The 20,366-nt window shown below is 52.5% G+C and overlaps 1 protein-coding gene across 3 annotated transcripts in view; it reads left to right on the plus strand.

Annotated features, from left to right (window-relative positions):
* Window positions 1-20,366, plus strand: part of TMEM245 (transmembrane protein 245) — an 894,766-nt gene that overhangs the window by 784,182 nt on the left and 90,218 nt on the right. For all 3 annotated transcript variants that reach the window (XM_078687734.1, XM_078687733.1, XM_078687735.1), the window contains one exon: window positions 17,742-17,916. In XM_078687734.1, the coding sequence (XP_078543860.1) occupies window positions 17,742-17,916 (175 nt within the window). The remainder of the gene's footprint in view (window positions 1-17,741; window positions 17,917-20,366) is intronic.

Here is a 20,366-nt window from a genome sequence, read left to right on the forward strand (position 1 = left end):
GATTCCCATTTAGCTTTCAATACCGACAGCGGCTGTAAGGTCTCCCGGAGCATCCTAGAGTAGAGGCATGTCACCGCTTTATAAGTGCCTGCTGCCAACATGGCATATTGGCAGGCCATGGATGTCGTGGGTTCCAAGAGCCCTTCCCTCCAATGTTCCTGCATGGCTCTGGTCACCGCGGCGTGCAGCAAGTAGCCCCCCCTCGGCAGGTCGAAATGGTCTTGTAGCGCCTGATACGGTAGTAGCACACCATCTTCGTACAGGTCGCCAATCATTTGTAACCCTGCGTCCTCCCAGATCTGTAACCTCGACCAGTCTCCGCCGTGGGGGAGCACCGTCACCATTCCCAGTGGTATCTCAGGCGCCACCGGATGACTCACGCCCGCTCGACGCTGTGAGCGGTTCCAGCAAAGCCTGAACGTTTGCTCTTCAAAGGACAAATCTCTGAGGGAGAGCTTTTGCTGCAGTGTGATGTAAGCCGAGATATGGCATGGGGTGCCTACGTCCCTCTCTTGTTCCGGGCCTCGGAACACCCTCGCTACCTCCTGCGTAAAGATCTGCAGTTGTGCGGCTAAATAGTAAAGCTCGAATTCAGGGACCGCCAGTCCCCCCTCGTCCTTCGGGCGCGTAAGTGTAGCTAACGCTATTCTGCGCCTGCCCGCACCCCAGATAAACGATGTCACTTGCGACTTCAATTGTCTGAAGATGGACCCGGGTATCCACACTGGGAGCGTACGGAAGTAGTAGAGAAGGCGCGGTAAAACAATCATTTTTAATAAAGAAATGCGACCTGTTACCGACAGCGGTAGGGTGGCCCAGAAAGACATGCTTCCCTTCAGTGCTCGGATACAGCGGCCCACGTTGCCCTCCAACATATCCGTTGCCGTGTGGTACACGTGCACTCCGAGATATTTTAGGCAGGTGGGTTCCCACTTGAGCGATGGGCGGTTGTCGGGACGCGCCACCCCCTGTCTCAGAGGGAACAGGCAAGTCTTGGACCAATTGACTTTCAGCCCTGAAAGCCTGCCAAAGAACGAGAGAAGTCTCTTTGCGCCCTCCAACGCCTCCTCTGCGTTTTCGAGGAATAGGAGGAGGTCATCTGCATATAGCGAGATGAACTGTGGACCCCTCCTGCTTACTATGCCTCTATAATGATTTCCCGTCCTGGTTTCAGCCGCTAAGGGTTCTATTGCTAGGGCAAACAGCAGGGGGGATAGGGAGCAACCTTGTTGGGTGCCCCGGCTCACCGGGTATTGGTGCGATATGAGGGAGCCCACACGCACTCTCGCCACTGCCGATGTATACAGCACCCTCGTCCAGCGGATGTAGCCGTCGCCAATGCCGAATCGTTGCATGACCTTGTACAGGTACTCCCATTCCAAGCTATCGAATGCCTTCTCTATATCTACTGATAATACCAAGGGCATTTGGGTTTCTGGAAGTGGATCATCCAGTAGGCGTATGAGTCTCCGAATATTTATGGTGGTATTGCGCGTGGGGATAAATCCGGATTGGTCATTATGGACCAACCCAGTCATGTACTGCAGCAGTCTGGTCGCTAGTATGGTACTTAGGATTTTGTAATCGGTGGTCAGCATAGATAATGGCCGATAAGAAGCCGGACTAGGCTCTCCCTCCCCTGTTTCAGCAAGGGAATTACCAGAGCTTCACGCATGGATTGGGGCAATCGGCCAATGGTCTTGGCCTCATTGTACACTGTTTGGAGGCGCGGAGCGAGCAGGTCCAGGTATTTACTGTCAAATTCTATGGGCAGGCCATCTAGACCCGGGGTTTATTACGGGCCATTTTTTTCACAGCACTCCTGATCTCCCCTACATCGATATCCCTGCCCAGGGCATCGGCCTGCTCTTGATCCAATTGTGGCAATTGGAGCCCCCCAAGGAAGTTGTCAATATCACATTCCCGACCCTCCAAAGCGCTTCTATGAAGAGTCTAATAGTAGATGCGGAAGCCGTTCAATATCTCCTTCTGGGTGTAGAGTGTGTCCTCCCTCCCCTTCTAGCGTTAGGATTGGGGGCTGCGTTTGTCAGGGTTAGCTAACCATGCTAGGAGGGTCCCAGCCTTGTCCCCCTCCGCGTGCGCTCGCAGCAGGTAGGCCTTGTGGTCGAAGCTATGGAGGCGCTCCACCTCACCTGCTACTGCCTCCCAGGCTGCACTCACAGCCTCTTGGAGCTCCGGGTGACCCGGCCGTGCCACCTCCGCTTCGCGCAGCTGCTTCTCCACCTTGTCACGGTCATCTAATAGGGTCCCACGTACCTCTGCGAATTTTCCTATACATTGTCCTCGAATTACAACCTTGAAGGCATTCCACTCCATCGCTCTGGATGTGGTGGTACCCTCATTTTCGGCAAAGTAATGCGTGATCCCCTCCTCGAGCGCCGCCCTGAGTAGTGGGTCGTCTAGCGCGTCCGGGCGCAGTTGCCAGGTACGGACTCGCGATATCTCAGTCATCCAGTCCAATGTCATTAGCATGGGGTTATGGTCAGAGAGCGTGCGGGTGAGATACTCGGTGCGCGCTACGGCAGGCAACACAAGCGGGGAGCACAATATCGAGTCGAGTCGGACATGGAGGTCATGCAAGCTAGAATAATACGAGTAGTCCCGTGCAGTCGGGTGTTGCGCGCGCCAAGCGTCCGCCAGTTCCCACCTCTCCTGCCAGTCAAGCCTGCCCTTTACCAGTCGATGCACCAGGGAGTCTCTGAGCGGTGGGTGGGATCTATCCAACTCAACGTCCATCACCGAGTTAAAGTCCCCTCCCAACATAATAGGGCCCGCTAAGTATGTCGCAATCGCTCCAGAAATTCTCGTTAAGTAAGATAGCTGATCAGCATTGGGTGCATATACGCTACATAAGACTATATCTCGGCCTCTAAGTTTGCCCTCTACAGCCACGTATCTGCCTTCGGGGTCTGTGATGTGCCTGACCACCTGGAATGGAGTACCTGCTCTGATCCAGACTAACACGCCCCTTGCATATGCGGAGTACGTGGTATTAAACACCTGCCCTCTCCACCTACGCTGCAGCGCCACACCCTCCTGTTTCGTCAGATGTGTTTCCTGCAGGAACGCAATATGGACTCCTCTACGAACCAGGTAAGTGTGAACCCTATGCCTCCTTGCCATAGTGTGCAGCCCCCTCGCATTCCAGGTTATACATCTCAATGTACCTGAACTAGCCATAGCCCCACATTGGCCAGATAAGTGCAGGCCAGTTTCGAGCCCTAGCGCAGGCGGCGGTTTCCACCCAACAGAACTTCAGGCGGGCTTGCTCCTCCTCATTACAGATCCCACCCCGAACAGAACCAATCAAACTCCATCGGAAAGCATCCCCAACCGCCCTCTCAGCCCTCCCCCCAGAACAGGACCCAATTTCGAAGCATCAGTTCCCATCCAAACTCCAAAAATAAAACAATTCAACTTCTCCCTAAACCGCAGTCGACACCACGGTAGCCTTATGGGCTAATAGGGTGTAACTTGGGCCCGAAGGTGGCTACTACAGTCCCATCCCCCCGCCTCACAATCCCCTCATAAGTGCATGCAGTAATCCCAATCCGTTTTGCCATACATTTTGCGTCGTTAGGAACAGGCCCCCCCAGTTACCACCAGTGGCTCTCTCGACCCGCGTCCGTATCAGGGTCCCACGATTTCCTCCGATGTCTGCGGCGTTACTATCGGTCCCTTGGCGCTGTTAATATCTGATGGGTCCGTTTCGGATCCCGTGGCGATGGCTTCCGAGTCTGTGCCTCGGTGTGACCGGGCTGCATCAGTTCCCGCCAGATCCACCACTGCCTGCAGTGCCGCCCTCCTCTCTTCGTCTGTCTGAGACCCCGTGGGTTTCCTGGATCCTTGTCGGCGCCTGCGGAGCCTCTTTGATTTGCGCTCTGGGAGCCGGCGTCTACTCCTCCTCCTCCCTGAATTTCGCTCCATCCGTTTCTGCTTTGTACGTTTCCCACCACGTCCAGGCATCCGCCGACGTGGGGAAAAAGAGTGTCTTATCATCTACTACCACTCTGAGCTTGGCCGGGAAGAGTAGTGAGTATCGGATGCCTTTGGCTCTCAGTTCCCTTTTGATGGATAAGAAGGAAGCACGCAGTTTCTGGGTCTCCATAGTGTAATCAGGGAACAGTGTCACATTACAATTGTCCACTTGAAATGGGCCTGCATCCCTGGCTCTCTGGAGCAGCAAGTCTCTGTCCCTATAGTGCAGTAACTTGATCACCACCGGTCGGGGGGGTAGGCCCGGCTTGGGAGGTCTGGCCGGGACCCGGTGTGCCCGCTCCAGGGTGAAGAATGGAGAGAGTCCCTCTGGAGCCACCACCGATCGGAACCAATCGTCCAAGTATCCAACCATATCTCCACCCTCCTTTTTTTCCGGCAGGCCCACCAGGCGGACGTTGTTGCGCCTGCTGCGAATTTCGGTGTCCTCTGTATCCTGTCCAGTGCGTCCGCCAGCCTCACCGCCGCCGATTTATGAGCCGGGACCGGCTCTTGCAAGGCATCCTCCGTGCCTTTGACTCTGTCTTTCAGTTTAGCGTGGTCCGCACGGAGGATCCCCAACCCCGTTGCCACCTGCGCAATGTCTTGTTGCAATGCTTCCTTCGTTGCCGCTATGGCCTCCAGAATGCGGTCCTGAAGTTGCTGCAGGTCGGTAGGGCCCGGCACGATGCTCTCTGGTGTTTCGGAGCTGGTGGCCCCCTCCTGTTTCCCCCTGGGTTTCCCCATTATGCCTCTGCGCCAGCCGCTCGTGTTGCCCTCCAGCACCAATGGGTCATAGGCAACCCCTCGGAGGGGGAGTGCTCGGCAGGGGTTCCCCCCGAGCCGGTGTCCTTCCAATTCTGAGCTCCAATGCAGCCGCGGCTCTCCCAGCGAGTCAGCGCGTAAGGGTCAGGTAGCCGCGATGCTTCAGTAGCCTCCCAGTGCGTGGCCGCTTCCGCTCTCACCTCCCAGCCCCCGCTACTCCCAGGGGCCAGGGACGCGAGGCTCCCCCCAGTAGGGCGCTGACACTCCCAGCTCGGCCTCCAGCGCCTCAATAGTCCACCAGGCAGCAGCCGCACAGTAGCACGGGAGGACTTCCAGTTCCTCCTACTCCGCCCCTCTGCGCCTCTCGGTCATCCGTACTCACCAGGAGCGTGTCTCAATCTTCAAGGCGCCGCCGGCCGCAGGGCCCAGGTCCGCCATGGTGCGCTATCGCTTTCCCGCGTGGGCCTCTAGTACTCAACAGTACTAGGGCATAGTGGTGTCTCGTTCCTCCCTACGGCCTTCATTCAGCGTAAGGACCCCTCTATCGCGGCCTGCGCAGTTTGCGGTACCTGTGTTGGCCAGTCCGCTCCTCCGCTGCACCCAGCGGGCGCCGAGCAACGGCAGCACTCCTCGGGGCAATGAATGTCAAGCAAACACTGTGTGCATACGCTCGCGGCACTCCTTCCAGTCAGCTCGTTCTTGGGGACCCGGGCACTCCTTGCAGTCCGATCCGGTCCCCATGCCTCCACTTGCTCCGGGCGCTGGCGCTCCTCGATGGCCCCGCAGCCTCCCACTGCCTCGGGCGCAGCCCTCACCGCTCCGCCGGCCTGGAGCTCCCCTCAGCGAAGCCGGCCCCCTCGCGGGTCCCGGAGGTAATCAGCGCCTTCCGCCCTCTTGCCGGTCACCCCTTCTCCAGATCTCTGCCAGGGGCACAGCGCTCCGACCCTCGGGCCCAAGGGTGCGCACAGCGTTCAAGACAGACGAGTCACCCCCCGCGCGGTCAGGCGGCAGCCAGGCAAGCCGCAGCTGTGAGGGGTCTCAGCTAATCTCCTCGTCAGCGGCCTCCGATAGTCTCCTCAGTGGCCGGTCTGCGCTGCGGCCGCCATTTTATATAACTCCGCGTCTGCTAGCCAGCAGCCGATGCGAGCCTCGCCGTCGGGGGCAGCAAACCGCAATGCCCAGCACAGACCCGGGGTATCGTTGTTAACCCCGTCCTGCCCCCAGCACTATTCTCTCACCAGGTCTTCGCATGTCGGCCCGTCAGCGTCCGCAATCTCCGGCCGTAACCTCCGTCGCCATCTTGGGCCGCCCCGTCCGCCAGGCCAGTCAGCTCCCCTTACGTGCTCGTTTGCAGTCGGAGAAGCTCCCCTGATGGCTCCCAGGGTGCCGCCACCACGCCGATGAGGTTTAGCGCATTGATGGTGTCGTCAGCGCGGGAGAACGCCCCCGATTTCAGGATGTTTGCGGGGATCAGGCGCGGAGCTCCGGGCTCACGCTACCAGTCCCTCCGGCATCCAAGCCATGCCCCTCTCTACATTGGAACTCCTTGTAGTAAATGATGGACTATCCGACCTAATGAGAGAAGACTTAAGGACCATCCTACGCCCCTTTTCCGAGATCTTCTCGGATCTGCCGGGAAAGACAACCCTGGTCGAACATCATATCGAAACTCAGCCGGGAAAAATCGTAAAACAACGACCCTACAGAATCCCTGCAGCCAGGCGGGAGGCTGTGAGAAAAGAGGTCAGAGACATGCTACGACTCGGAGTGATTCGTCCTTCAAAAATACACTGGTCCTCTCCGATCGTGATGATTCCGAAACCCGATGGCTCCAAACGTTTCTGTATGGACTTCAGGGCTCTGAATGATATATCCACTTTTGATGCGTACCCAATACCAAGGGTGGATGAACTAATCGAGAAGATAGGAGACGCCGTGTACATCACCACCCTGGACCTCCCGAAGGGGTAGTGGCAGGTGCCCCTCCGTGAGGAAGACTGAAAAAAGACCGCCTTTATCACTGATGAAGGGCTGTATGAATTCACAGTCCTTCCCTTCGGACTGCACGGAGCACCTGCCACCTTCCAGCGCCTGATGAGTACTACCTTACAACCATATCCTTCAATCAGCTCGGCCTATTTGGATGACATAGTGATATATAGCCGCACCTGGGAGGAGCACTTACTTCATCTACGGATCATATTGACCGCCTTAAAACAGGCCGGGCTGCATGTCAATGCGAAGAAGTCAAGTGCCGCGTTTACCAGTGTCAACTACTTGGGATATGTCTTGGGAGAAGGTACCATCGCACCACAAAGTGAAAAAGTGAAGGCCATAGAAAAGACCACTTTTCTATCAAGCAAGAGAGATCTGAGAGCCTTCCTAGGGCTGATTGGCTACTATCGTAGGTTCATACCTAGATTTGCTGAAGTAGCCGCACCCCTGACGGACCTTCTACGAAAAGACGTAAAACCCCAAGTGTTAACCCATCCCTCCCAGGAGGCGTTGAGTGCTTTTAAAGACCTACAACTAACAATGATTACAGCTCCTGTCCTGGTATCACCAGATTTCACCAAACCTTTCATACTTGCCACCGACGCCTCTAACGTAGGAATTGGGGCTGTTCTGTCACAAATGGGAGAAGATGAGCTAGAACATCCAATACTGTATGTTAGTCGAAAGCTCTACCTTAGGGAGTGTAGATATTCAATAGTAGAACGGGAGTGCCTAGCGATAAAGTGGGCCATTGACAAATTGCAGTATTATCTTGAAGGCAGGCCATTCATCCTCCATACTGACCGTGCCCCGTTGAGGTGGATGTACAAAAACCGGAGCCACAATCCAAGGGTGCTCAGGTGGTTCCTATCCCTCCAGCCCTACTCCTTTACTCCTTTACGGTATCCCATAAGAAAGGTTCTGAGAACGGGAATGCTGACTTTCTCTCCGGGGTCTTTCCTCTCCCCGATCGGGAGAATCCAGGAGGGGAGGTGTGTGACGGGGCGGGTCGCCCGTCAGAGGGACAGACTCATATGTCCGACTGGTGGTCAGTCGCCCCCCTTTTACCTGCTTCTGTCCCCTCTCTACAGCACCGGAGCCGTACTCACAGGAAGATTGGCACGAAAAGGACACCGATCCCATATGGACATGCGAGGAGTTTACGAAGTACGGTCCCTTTAATTGGGAATATGGCTCCGACGAGACACCTCCCCTGTTGCACGTCACCGCGCCGGCCCCGTCAAAAGGAGGAGGAACCCAGGAAGCGACGGACGACGTTTCCCAGGAGGAAGGAGAACGAGAACGCGATCAAAGGAAGTGGACGAGACCGAAGAACGAGGAGGAAGAGGACGAGACGGACCCGACTCGGAAGACCAGAGGGGACCTCGAGAAGCCAGGAGGCCACCGTCTTCACGAGTCGCCCCGCCACGCTCCCGCTGGAGGAGCGTGGCTCCAACAGGTACGGGGCAAAGTAGCGGGTTGGGTGGGACGGCGTGTCCAACCTACTGATTGATAAACCTGCGTGTACATACTTGTAAAGCCCCTGTAAAGTCTCTAGAAAACCCTACCCTCCTCACGAGCACTTTAGAAGCACTCCTTCCGTTTGTACATATCACGTGGCCACTTGGTTTCCCTCACTTCCGGTCCCTATCTCCCCAGAACCCAAACGATTACCTACCCCCTCCTTCTGTCTTTCCTTTCTCTTACGGCTGCCGAACCGGACAGAGGACCTACTTACCACTCCTGGTCCAACCTGGATCCTCTCAAGAAACCAGCTATGGACCCTGCAGCCTTTGCCCGAGAGAGGATAACCAGCCGGAGAAGGAAGTCTTATACCAAAATAAAGCCCTCTCTTAAAGCACTATTCAAGGTCTCTGACTCAGTCTCTCCCTCCCCTTCCACCGCGTTACACAACTCTTCGTGGGTTATGTGGGCACCAAGATGGTGGGCAGTGCACAAGTGTACCATCTCATGATGGGTTGTCCTATTCATCAAGATCTGTTATTCTTTGGCTAAAAAGGGACCTCCAGCCACTACTGCTTTGGGGCGTGGAGTTCCGTTGAATGACATATGCCAGGCAGCCACGTGGGCATCCCTGCACACGTTTACCAAACATTACTGTCTGGACAGCCACGTCCAGAGAGATGGCTTCTTCAGCCGTTCTGTTCTCCAGGACTTCCTGGTGTGAACTTGGTCCGTAGACCCCCCTCCAGGGTTGGTATTGCTGGGGTTTCTATTCTAAGGTAAGGAATCTATAACTAATGGTCTCTTTCAGATGAACAAGTTACTTACCTTCGGTAATGATGTATCTGTAAGAGACATACATTAGTTAAAGATTCCTTACTGCCTCACCCATCCTCCCCGTTCTGCGAACTGACTTCTAGGGATAGGGACTCCCTTTCAGGGCCCTAGCTTTGTGCACAAGTGGTCAGTGTCTTGCAAGGCTCTGCGCTTCTGGCGTGGAAAGTCATGTCAGAACTGACATCAGCGCGCAGGGGCAGTGTCTTAAGTAGACACTGCGACGTCATTCCTGCGACCAAGACGCAAACAATGGACATGGAGTCGACTGACGCCACCTGCCGACGCGCAGGGGTACTGCTAAGAAACAATTTCTCTGGGTCCAGTCTAACACCTGGGGTTAATTCTAAGGTAAGGAATCTATAACTAATGAATGTCTCTTACAGATACATTGTTACCGAAGGTAAATACCTTGTTCTTTACTTTAATGGTGACTCTAAATTGACCCTGGGCATCAAGTTAGGTTTAATGCCTCAATTAATGGTATACCTTAGAGTACCCAGTTAGGTAGTCCAATTCAGAAGTTAGCCAGGCTGGAGTGCCTGCCTGTAACCCTGTATTAGCCAATAGGGCTACTAACTTTTCTACATCAAAACACCAGTTGAGGGGTTTTGCTGTAAGGATATAACATGCATAAACATACATGTCTCACTTAACCATATACAGCTCCCTGCCTTAGGGCTCTCTAGGCCTTCCTTTGGTGGAGAATTCCATTTATTGTTAGGTGAGGTGGTGACTTTGCCATTGCTTTGAATGACAAAGTCAAACTGGCAGCGTAAGCACTGCCCTTCCTGTCTTCATTAACAGGCTGGGAGACATTTTGTACTTTGTCACACACAGTGCAGCACTATCTGTGCTGCAGCTTTGGGTGGACACTCTAAATTTCATGCCTTTGGTATCATGTACTAGGGACCTTGCCAATTGGGGCTAGCCAATTCAACAAATACTTTGAAAGCGTTTAGAACACTGGCACTGAGGTCTAGTTACCAGGCTTCAGTGCACTCTCAGATAAAAAAAAACAGTAGCTAGTAGTTCAAAATTAAAATCAGTCAGTTTCATATATGTCAATCAATCAATCAATCAGGTCATTTGTAGAGCGCACTACTCACCCGTAGGGTCTCAAGGCGCTGGGAGGGGGGGGGGTGCCGCTACTGCTCGAACAGCCAGGTCTTGAGCTTCTTCCTGAAGGAGAGGTGGTCTTGGGTCAGGCGCAGATTGGTGGGAAGTGAGTTCCAGGTCTTGGCGGCCAGGTAGGAGAAGGACCTTCCTCCTGTTGTCGCTCTTCGGATGCGGGGGACGGCGGCGAGGGCGTGGTTGGTTGATCTGAGGAGGCGCTTGGGAGTGTAGAAGTTGATCCGGTTGTTGAGGTAGCTCGGGCCTTGGTCGTGTAGGGCTTTGTGCGCGTGGGTGAGGAGACGGAAGGTGATTCTCTTGTTGACCGGGAGCCAGTGCAGATCTCTCAGGTGTCCGGAGATGTGGCTGCGTCGGGGGATGTCGAGGATGAGTCTCGCCGAGGCGTTCTGGATCCGCTGGAGTCTCTTCTGGAGTTTGGCCGTGGTTCCGGCGTAGAGGGCGTTGCCGTAGTCCAGTCGGCTGGTGACGAGGGCTTGGGTGACCGTCTTCCTCGTCTCGGTGGGGATCCACCGGAAGATCTTACGTAGCATGCGCAGGATGTTGAAGCATGACGAGGAGACGGCGTTGACTTGTCTGGTCATGGAGAGGGAGGAGTCCAGGATGAAGCCCAGGTTGCGTGCGTGGTCCGTCGGTTTGGGCGCGGTGCCCAGGGCGGGGGGCCACCAGGAGTCGTCCCAGGCGGAGGGCGTGGAGCCCAGGATGAGGACCTCCGTCTTGTCTGAGTTCAGTTTCAGGCGGCTGGTCGTCATCCATTCGGCTACGTCTCTCATCCCTTCGTGCAGGTTGGCTCTGGCGGTGGCGGGGTCGTTGGTCAGGGAGAGGATCAGCTGGGTGTCGTCAGCGTAGGAGATTATGTTGAGGTTGTGTTGGCGTGCGATGGCCGCGAGGGGGCTCATGTAGACGTTGAAGAGGGTGGGGCTCAGTGAGGATCCTTGAGGGACGCCGCAGATGACTTTGGTGGCCTCTGACTTGTACGGTGGTAGGCGGACTCTTTGTGTTCTTCCGTCGAGGAAGGAGGTGATCCATTCCAGTGCCTTCTCCTGGATTCCGATGTTGCTGAGGCGCTGTACTAGGGTGCGGTGGCAGACAGTGTCGAAAGCCGCGGAGAGGTCCAGGAGGATGAGGGCCGCTGTTTCTCCGTTGTCCATCAGAGTTCGAAGGTCGTCGGTGGCGGCGATGAGGGCGGTCTCGGTGCTGTGGTTCGCTCGGAAGCCGGACTGTGAGGGGTCGAGGGATCCATTCGTCTCGAGGAAGGCGGCCAGCTGTTTGTTGACGGTCTTCTCGATGACTTTGGCCGGGAACGGGAGGAGCGAGATGGGACGGTAGTTCTTGAGGTCGGTGGGGTCTGCTGTGGGTTTCTTGAGGAGAGCGCTGAGTTCGGCGTGCTTCCAGCTCTCAGGGAAGGTGGCGGAGTCGAAGGAGGTGTTGATGATGTCCCGTAGGTGGGGTGCGAGGACAGCGTCGGCTTTGTTGAAGACGTGGTGAGGGCAGGGGTCAGTCGGAGATCCGGAATGGATGGAGTTCATGGTGCGGATGGTGTCTTCGGTGCTGATCGGGGTCCAGGTGCGGAGGGTGGTGGTGGGTGGTGTCGTTGCGGTTGTGGCTTGCGTTGGTTGGTTGTTGAAGCTGTTGTGTATGTCCGTGATCTTGTTGTGGAAGTAGGACGCGAGGGAGTTGCAGAGTTCTTGCGACGGGGTGATGTCATTGTTTCCGGCGTTGGGGTTGGATAGCTCTTTCACGATGTTAAAGAGTTCCTTGCAGTTGTGTGCGTTGTTGTCCAGCCGGTCCTTGTATGCATTTTTCTTGGTGGCGCGGATCAGTTGGTGGTGCTTCCGGGTGGCGAGCTTGAGGGTGGTCATGTTGTCCGTCGTTGGTTCCCTTCTCCAGGCTTTCTCGAGGGCTCGACAGTTCTTCTTGGAGCTCTTGAGTTCGTCGGTGAACCATGGTGTTTTTCTGCTGCAGGATCTGCTGGGTGGGGTATATAACAGTCCCAAAAACAAGTCTTCAAAATCCACACTGCTGAAATGGGCCAAATAATTTAAAAAAATGCAACTACAATAAATCTATATTCAAACAAACAAGACTAAATACACCACAAATCAAATTGAAAACACTGAGTCTAGTACTCCAGGCTCAAGTTAGTACTATTTCAGCTTCTTTTTACAGGAAGGCACGTTTTGATCTCCCCTCAGCTTCTTGAAAACTTAATTCCCAAGTTTTGCCCCTGCTTCATTTGGAGATTTGCTTCCTAATTTAGCTAGTCCCCATTTTGGGATTGACAGCTTCTGGTCTGGACCAAAAACTGTATAGTTGGTTGGCGGTAGGAGAAAAAGCCAGACAATTTTTTTTTGTCTTGTTCAAAGCGTTCCAAATTAGGCATTGAGACCTATGCTGGATTTGCTGTTACTTTCTCATCCACTGGAATTCAGTCATTTTTACAATTACCTGATTGTTAGGTCGAGACTGCGTGGGCTGCGCACATGCGCAGTCTCGTTGGCGAGATTTAATGATATTGAGGAGCTTTCAGTAACGGGCTTTAAGCCCCGCCCCCCTTTCCCATTGGCTGGCGTCACCGTTTATGCTAAATGGTGGCCAGCCATTGGGAAAGAGCATTCTGTGGCATACACTTTTCTCTTTTTGGGAAGGCCCACTTGGACGGGCTCGTCTGACTTCCTTCTGGGGTAAAAGGTTTCTTATCTTTATGGGGCCAAACACATGGCCCCATAAAGATAAGAAACCTTTTACGCCAAAAGGAAGTCAGACAAGCCCGTCCAAGTGGGCCGTCTCAAAAAGAGAAAAGTCTCTGTCATAACCGCGGCTGCCTGGCGAGCGTTTGTCTCTCTCTCTCACCCAGAAGCAAAACGTCACACAGGCATGTAAAATTCCGCTCCCCTCAATGCAAATATACTGCATTTTCCATACTGTTCCCGATCTTCACAGCTAAGGGGCACTGAAATGTGAGCGACAGTAATTTAGCCAGGATCACACAAGTTGATCTCTTGTGAGCTGGGATTAGAACGCGTCAGCTGGTTTCACGGTGCATCTCTTCAAGCCCCAAACGCATCTGTGACATTGGTCTGACTATGCAAACTCCCTCGCTCTGCAGTGCAGGTTTGGTGCACCCCGCCTCCTCATAAGACGGTTTTGGGGTGAACACGTCACAAGGTAGAGACCTTTCAATTTTGCTGAATGTTTCCGTCCACGGCACTGAGGACTGTTGTGTGTCTGTGTCTTTCTTTTAAACACACATAGTGGAAGACGCACCATTTCCACCAGCATGGCGAGGACAGACTGCTCACTCCGCCCCCTCCCCTCACCACAGCACCCACAGAAAGCAGGGTTTCTGCTCACATAGGTCTTTAAAAAAAATCTTCCTAATCGGGTGTCATGGAGACTTTTTCAGAATGTAACGTGTTTGACCGACAGAGCATTTAGCAAGAAGGGGTAAGTGGTAGGGGTGCAGTGGGGAGGGGCACAGAGCGTTTTCTTTAGTTATTTATTTAATGCATTTTTATATAGCTTGGACTTTACCCGAAGCTCCACTCAATACAAAGATCCTGCATTTTTCATACTGTTCCCGATCATCACAGCTAAGGGGCACTGAAATGTGAGTGACAGTAATTTAGCCAGGATCACACAAGTTGATCTCTTGTGAGCTGGAATTAGAACGCGTCAGCTGGTTTCACGGTGCATCTCTTAAAGCCTCAAGCGCATCCGTGGCATTGGTCTGACTCTGCAAACCCCCTCGCTCTGCAGTGCAGGTTTGGTGCACCCCGCCTTATTAGCAGATTTTGGGGTGAACACGTCACAGGTGTGTGTGAGACACTGTGTGTGTGACACTGTAACACACTGTGTGTGAGACACTGTGTGTGTGGGTTTGAAATACTCTACTCACTCTCTACTCCTCTCTACTACTCTCGACTCACTCTCGACTACTCACTCACTACTACTCTCTACTACTCACTCTCTACTACTCACTCTCTACTACTCACTCTCTACTACTCACTCTCCTCTACTCACTCTCCTCTACTGCTCTCTACTACTCACTTTCTACTACTCTCTCTTTACTCATTCTCTACTACTCACTACTACTCACTCTCTACTACTCACTCTTTACTACTTTCTACTCACTCTCTACTACTCTCTACTAATCACTCTCTACTACTCTCTACTACTCACTCTCTACTACTCCCTCTCTACTACTCTCTACTACTCTACTCTCTAGTAATTCTCTGCCACTCTCTACTTATCACTCTCTACTACACTCTACTACTCACTCTCTACTACTCACTCTCCACTACTCTCTACTACTCACTCTACTCTCTACTACTCACTCTCTACCTCTCTACCTCTCTCTCTGCCTCTCTGTACTACTCTCTACTCTCTACCTCTCTACCTCTCTATGGCACACATATGCACACATATATATATATACATATATATATGCATATGCATTTATATATATGTATGTGTATGTATATACACACACATATAAAAACATATATATATAATCTGCATATCTATATAAATACAAATATAAATGCATGCATACATATACATATATGCATACATATGCATGTTATGTACATGAACGTTTGAAAGACACTAATAAAAGCAAAGCTAAAAAGCCACCTAATTACAAACAGAATTGCTTTAACTTAAACGAGGGCGAGACATCTTTGCATTTTCAATGCTTGTTTTTTTGTATGCACAGAGGATTCCTGCCTAAAGAAGAATTGTTAAGCTTACCTTCAAAGTACTTTTTTATTGTAGTGAACTCCAAAATTCCTCCAAAATCCCTTCTCCTCCTAACTTTTTCTATCAACAATACTCAAAAAGGAAAGGGGCTTGTCTTCAAAAATTCTACCTTGCAATGACTATCCTTTCTTAAACTTTACTTTCAGTTTCATAACATCAGGTAACTGGTAAAAAAAAGCAACACAACAAGGAGATCAGCATCGAATACTGAAATGTTAGCAGTCTGGGTTACATTGTGCACAATGCTTGCAAACATACGCACATGCTAGGTGATTGATCTCCAAGGGACATTCGGTGGGGGACTGTTCATGCATTTGGTTAGGTTGCAGGTGCTGCAGTGTGCATTGTATGTGGGCAGTGACCCCCTAGTGTTGTAGCGTGGGGGCATGGGGCACTCAGAGGTAATGGTCGTTCATCCACTCAATCTTGTACATCAGTGTAGTGTCAGCAAGTATTTGCTTAGTGGTTGCTAGATCTCTTTGGGCTGTGATGTGGGTGGTTGTAGTGTAGCATATACTTTGGTAGCAGTTTCGCAATGGATATTGAACCATTTGGTCTCAGTGGGGCATTATTTACTGCCCCAGTTTACTGCCAACCCTCGTTTTGAAAGCAGTAGCGGTGAGTCTGTGTAAGCCTGATGGGCTATCCTTGATGTATCCCAGAAGGGGATTCCAATCATGCTAAATGCTAGAGAGAGGAAGTTTGTCCAGTACGTCTGTGTGAGGGCAAGTCCAGGTCAGGTGAATGAAGTCTGAATCATCTGCCCGGCATTTAGGACATTGAGATGATCTTGTGGGGTCAAACATGGCCAGGCCGCATGGTGTGTTGTATGCCCAGGTGTAGAAATCTATAGTGAAATAGTTTGCTTCTATGGTTAGAAGAAATAAGCTTTGTTTGAGAACTACAGTAGCACCAGGTTTTATCAGGCAATGAAAGCCCTAGATCACGTTTCCATGCCACCCTGACCCATCTGTTGCACTCCAATTTTAAGGCAGCAACGCATGCCTGGTGCAGTTTTGAGACAAGGCGCGATGGGGTATCTGTGGTAGTGATTAATGTCAGTGGCGGGAAGTCCTCCGGTGCTAGTGGATAGGAAGGAGGGTATCCCAGCAATAAGCATAATATGCAGGTGGAAAATCAAATGTGCAATGAATGTCCTTAATAGCTTGATGTTTCTCTTAAGTGGACACCCATATGTGTAACCAAGATTGTGCTGCAACACGGATTGCAATCCAAACTACATTTACACATTTCCATTAAGTTGGCTTCACTAAGTTTCTTGCAATATCCACCATGGTCAGGCCATGCTTCCAATCAAGATGGTGTAATGGGGTGGTGCAAGGTGTTGAAGAGGTGGCTTCTAGCAATTTCTTTGAAGTGAGGCTCAGAGACAAGAAATAGCTTTTGCTAGTCTGAAGCCTAGTTCAAAGCACTCCATGCATAGTAAAAGAAAGAGCAGCAAGCTACTTCCATAAACAAGGTCATAGCTTTGAAATAAACATGCCTGTTAACTTGGCAAAGCAGCAATTAAAACATTGTGTTCCTCTGTTGTCTTTGTGGATCGAGGGGTGTCCCTCAATCTGCCTGGGTGGATTGAGGGATGCTACTGTCTGCTTCTCCCTCCTCCCTGTCTACTCTCTCTCTTGCTCTGCTTCTCTTTCTCTCATGCCTGCGCCAGACCACCCATAGCCAAAGTGCCCCCCCTCGCATGACCTTGGGCACATTAAGGATAGAAAATTGCTGTCCTTGGTGCTGGTGGGATGGTGCTCCGACACTTGACACAGCACATATTTGAAAGATGGAGCTGTGGTTTCAAACTGCCGGTTTATCTTTTAATGCCAGTGAAGTGACCTGATTTTAACGAGAGGCTGGGAACCTCCGGACATCCGCTGTCCACATTTGACTGCATCCGCCTCTGGGGCGATGTCTGGTGGATTGCTTGAACTATTTTGCCCCTTCCCAAAAGGTGTTTTTAGAGCGTGCACTATTTACGCTCTGCTTACCAATTGGCACACAGTTGGTGCACCTCCTAACAGTCTCTTTGCCCAAAGATCCCCATCAATAATACAACACAAGTGGTGGTACCAAGACATTTCTTCATTTTCATAGGTTAGCACGTCTTGGATCACATTGGTTCAAAATGCACTCTTGCACCGTCATGATGAGTCAATGGAATGTCCGTAGCCCCTTCTGTTATACATAAGTGGCCCTTGCAACCCGACAACACTTCTAAAATAGTGCCTTAGGGGCTCTTCCATGGCCAGCTCACAGTTTTCACTAGTAACTGCTTCAGGGACTGACTTAGCTACAATTACCAGATAGAACATATCAAAGTTGGGTTAAGTAGCCGTTGAAGGTCATAAGCTGCAAGTCTTGTAGGTCCGTTGTGGGTCTTAGTTGGGGTGATCTATCCCAAAGGGAGAGCCACCCCTGCATACAGAGCTGTGGATCCTCTCACTTTTTCTTCATTCTTTATGTGATTTTATATAACATGATGCCCATTCCTGGCAGCACAACAGATCCTATACTTGTTAGTAATAAACATGTTACTGTTTTTGAGATGTACATCTAACCATAACAAGTAGGTACAGTAGTGACAGACAAATTGAACCCAGAGTAACTAAGACTTTTGGCAATTGCAATTCCTTTTCTCAGAGAGTGTCAAAATATTTCCAGTTATGTGACAATTTGTTGTAGGTTACTTATGTGTGAATTGTCATGAAAAATGTTAAGTGGAAGATGAATTTTGTTTATTTCATTCTCCCCAGTGATTGTATTACTTTTTGTTATGATAGCCTTGGCAGCGATCCTCGGAGCAGTTCCCTTCCTGGGGACATACTGGGCAGCTGTACCTGCGGTCTTAGATCTCTGGCTTGCACAGGGGGAGAGCTGTAAATCAGTATTGCTCCTAGTTTCACACTTCTTGCCAACCTACTTTGTGGATACAGCTATTTACTCTGACATATCTGGGTAAGTGTCTCTCTGCACTCATCATGACTTTGCATTCTATTGTAATGAACTCATCTTGATTTGGTGTCATGTCACGTTTCTACAACAGTTTGTGACCACTGAACACATTTAAATATTTTGAAAAAAGTATTAAATACAGACTGTTCAAGTATAAGTCGAATGTATTATGTGGCCGCTTATCAGCTGACCGTCATATCAGTGAGGCACGCTATCTGAATACCCTTTACACTGTGGCTGCGTTTTCAATAATAGTGCTTGCGCCTCACATAGGTAAATTGAAAATCTGAAAGAAACAGGTTAGTGTTAGATTCCTTACCTTAGAATATCCCCAGGCGTCAGGCTGGATCCGGAAAGTTTTCGTCAGCAGTACCCTTGCACGTCGGTAGGCGTCGTCTGCGGCTCTGCATCCGTCGTCAGCGTCGTGATCGCCAGGATGACGTCGTCGGAGTACTTAAACGCCGCCCTCGCGCGCTGACGCCAGTTCTTCTTTTTTCCACGCCAGCTAGCGCAGATTCGGGAAGAGCAGTACTCTAGTCATTTTTTGACTAACTTTTTGATCTATTTTGGATCTCTTTTTCAAATCGACTTCGACTCCTGGTGCCGTAAGGATGCCTGGCTTCAAGCTGTGCGACGCCGGTCACCGCCTGATGTCGGTGACCGACCCCCACCATCGGTGTTTCTACTGCCTCTGGGCCGACCACCATGACAAGTCGTGCCCCGACTGCTGGGCCTTGACCTCAAAAGCTACTGGAGATCCGGCAGTCGGCTCCGTGCCGCTCGAGGTCCCGGTCGAGGAGGAAGTCGAGGGACCGGTCGCAGAGCCGCAGTCGTCGCTCGACAAGTCACCGTCATCACTCGTCGGGCTCCAAGCCCTCCGGTAACTCGAGGCATTCAAAGACGAAGTTGAAGAGGCGTCATCACTCTTCAAGCGGCCGAGGGTTCGGGCGACACCTCCCGTGCGGCTCCACTGGAGCCGCAGGCGCCGCCTCCAGGCCCATACCCTTCGGTCCCTGGCCTGCGAGCGACGCCGGAGCAGATTCGTGATTTCCTCATTGCCATGAGGACTCACTTCCCTCCACTGAGGCCTGCCGGCGCGCCTTCGGGCCCCGCAGACACGACTGGGGGCCTCGGCGGGCCGGTGACTCCGGCGCCGTCTGGTGCTTCGGCACCGTCGCCGACTTCTTACAACTTCTCCACTGGCGCCGACCCCTAAGGTGTCGCTCCCGGCGCGTTATTCCATCAGGTTTGGACTGGATATCACGGACTCGCTGGGAAGGGCGATTTCCCCGACGGTGGCGGTTCGCCGTCACGCCTGGCTGAGGTTTGCCAATTTCTCGGGCGATGTCCAGGCTACGCTCATAGACATGCCCTTTGATTGCTGTCGCCTTTTTGGCGACAAGGCAGACAGTGCGCTTGAGTGTTTCAAGGACTCCAGGGCTACGGCCAAGTCCTTGGGCTTTTCGGGCTAGCGCCGTCAAACTTCTGCCTTTCGCCCCTTTCGTGGCCAAGGAACGGGCGCCCCCACACGTTCTGCCAGCCACAGGCCGCAGAACCAGTCTCAACGCGGCCGCGGATGTGGTAACTGCCGTGGCGGTGCCGGGGGACAAAGGCATGGTCAGTCCACATCCGCTCCCGCAGCATCTGCCTCAAAGCCTAAAAGTCCAAGTTTTCAGGCCCATTCAACGCCAGTGGGGGGCAGGGTCCGCCATCACCTCCTTCACTGGCGCTCCACCACATGGGACAGGTGGTGCTGCAAATCGTCCGAAGGGGCTACTCCCTCTCCTTCGAGGCGGCCCCTCCAGCCATGCCACCGCAGTACCCACCGCATGTCGGGGGATCACTTGCAACTTCTGCAGGATGAAGGTATGGCCCTCTTGGCCAAGGTGGCTATCAAGCGCGTTCCTGGGCCAGAAGTAGGAAGTGGTTGCTACCCCCACTACTTTCTGGTACCCAAGTAGGGCAAAGGAGGCATACGCCCTATCTTGGACCTCCGGAGCATCAACAGCTTCTTCCGGAAGGAGAAGTTCAAGATGCTGACTTTAGGTCAGGTCCTAGCTGCCCTAGACCCTGGAGACTGGATGGTATCATTGGACTTGCAGGACGCATATTTCCACATCCCCGTCCTGCCGGCCCACCGGCGCTACCTGCGGTTCAAGGTAGGCCACGAGCACTCTGTTTACCGTGCTCCCCTTCGGCCCTCACCAGCGCCCCTCGGGTGTTCACGAAAGTGATGTTGGTGGTCGCAGCTCATCCGCGCAGATCAGGGGTTTCAGTCTTCCCCTATCTCGACGACTGGTTGTTGAAGGCGGGCTTGCCCCAGACAGTCGTCTCCCACCACTAGACTACGGCCGATCTCCTGCACTCGCTTCGGTTCTCCATTAATGTGCCAAAGTCACACCTGTGCCCCTCTCAGAAGCTCCTTTTCATCGGATCGGTTCTGGACCCGGCGC

This window comes from Lissotriton helveticus, chromosome 4_1, assembly GCF_964261635.1.
Source record: "Lissotriton helveticus chromosome 4_1, aLisHel1.1, whole genome shotgun sequence".
Taxonomy (NCBI): Eukaryota; Metazoa; Chordata; class Amphibia; order Caudata; family Salamandridae; genus Lissotriton; species Lissotriton helveticus.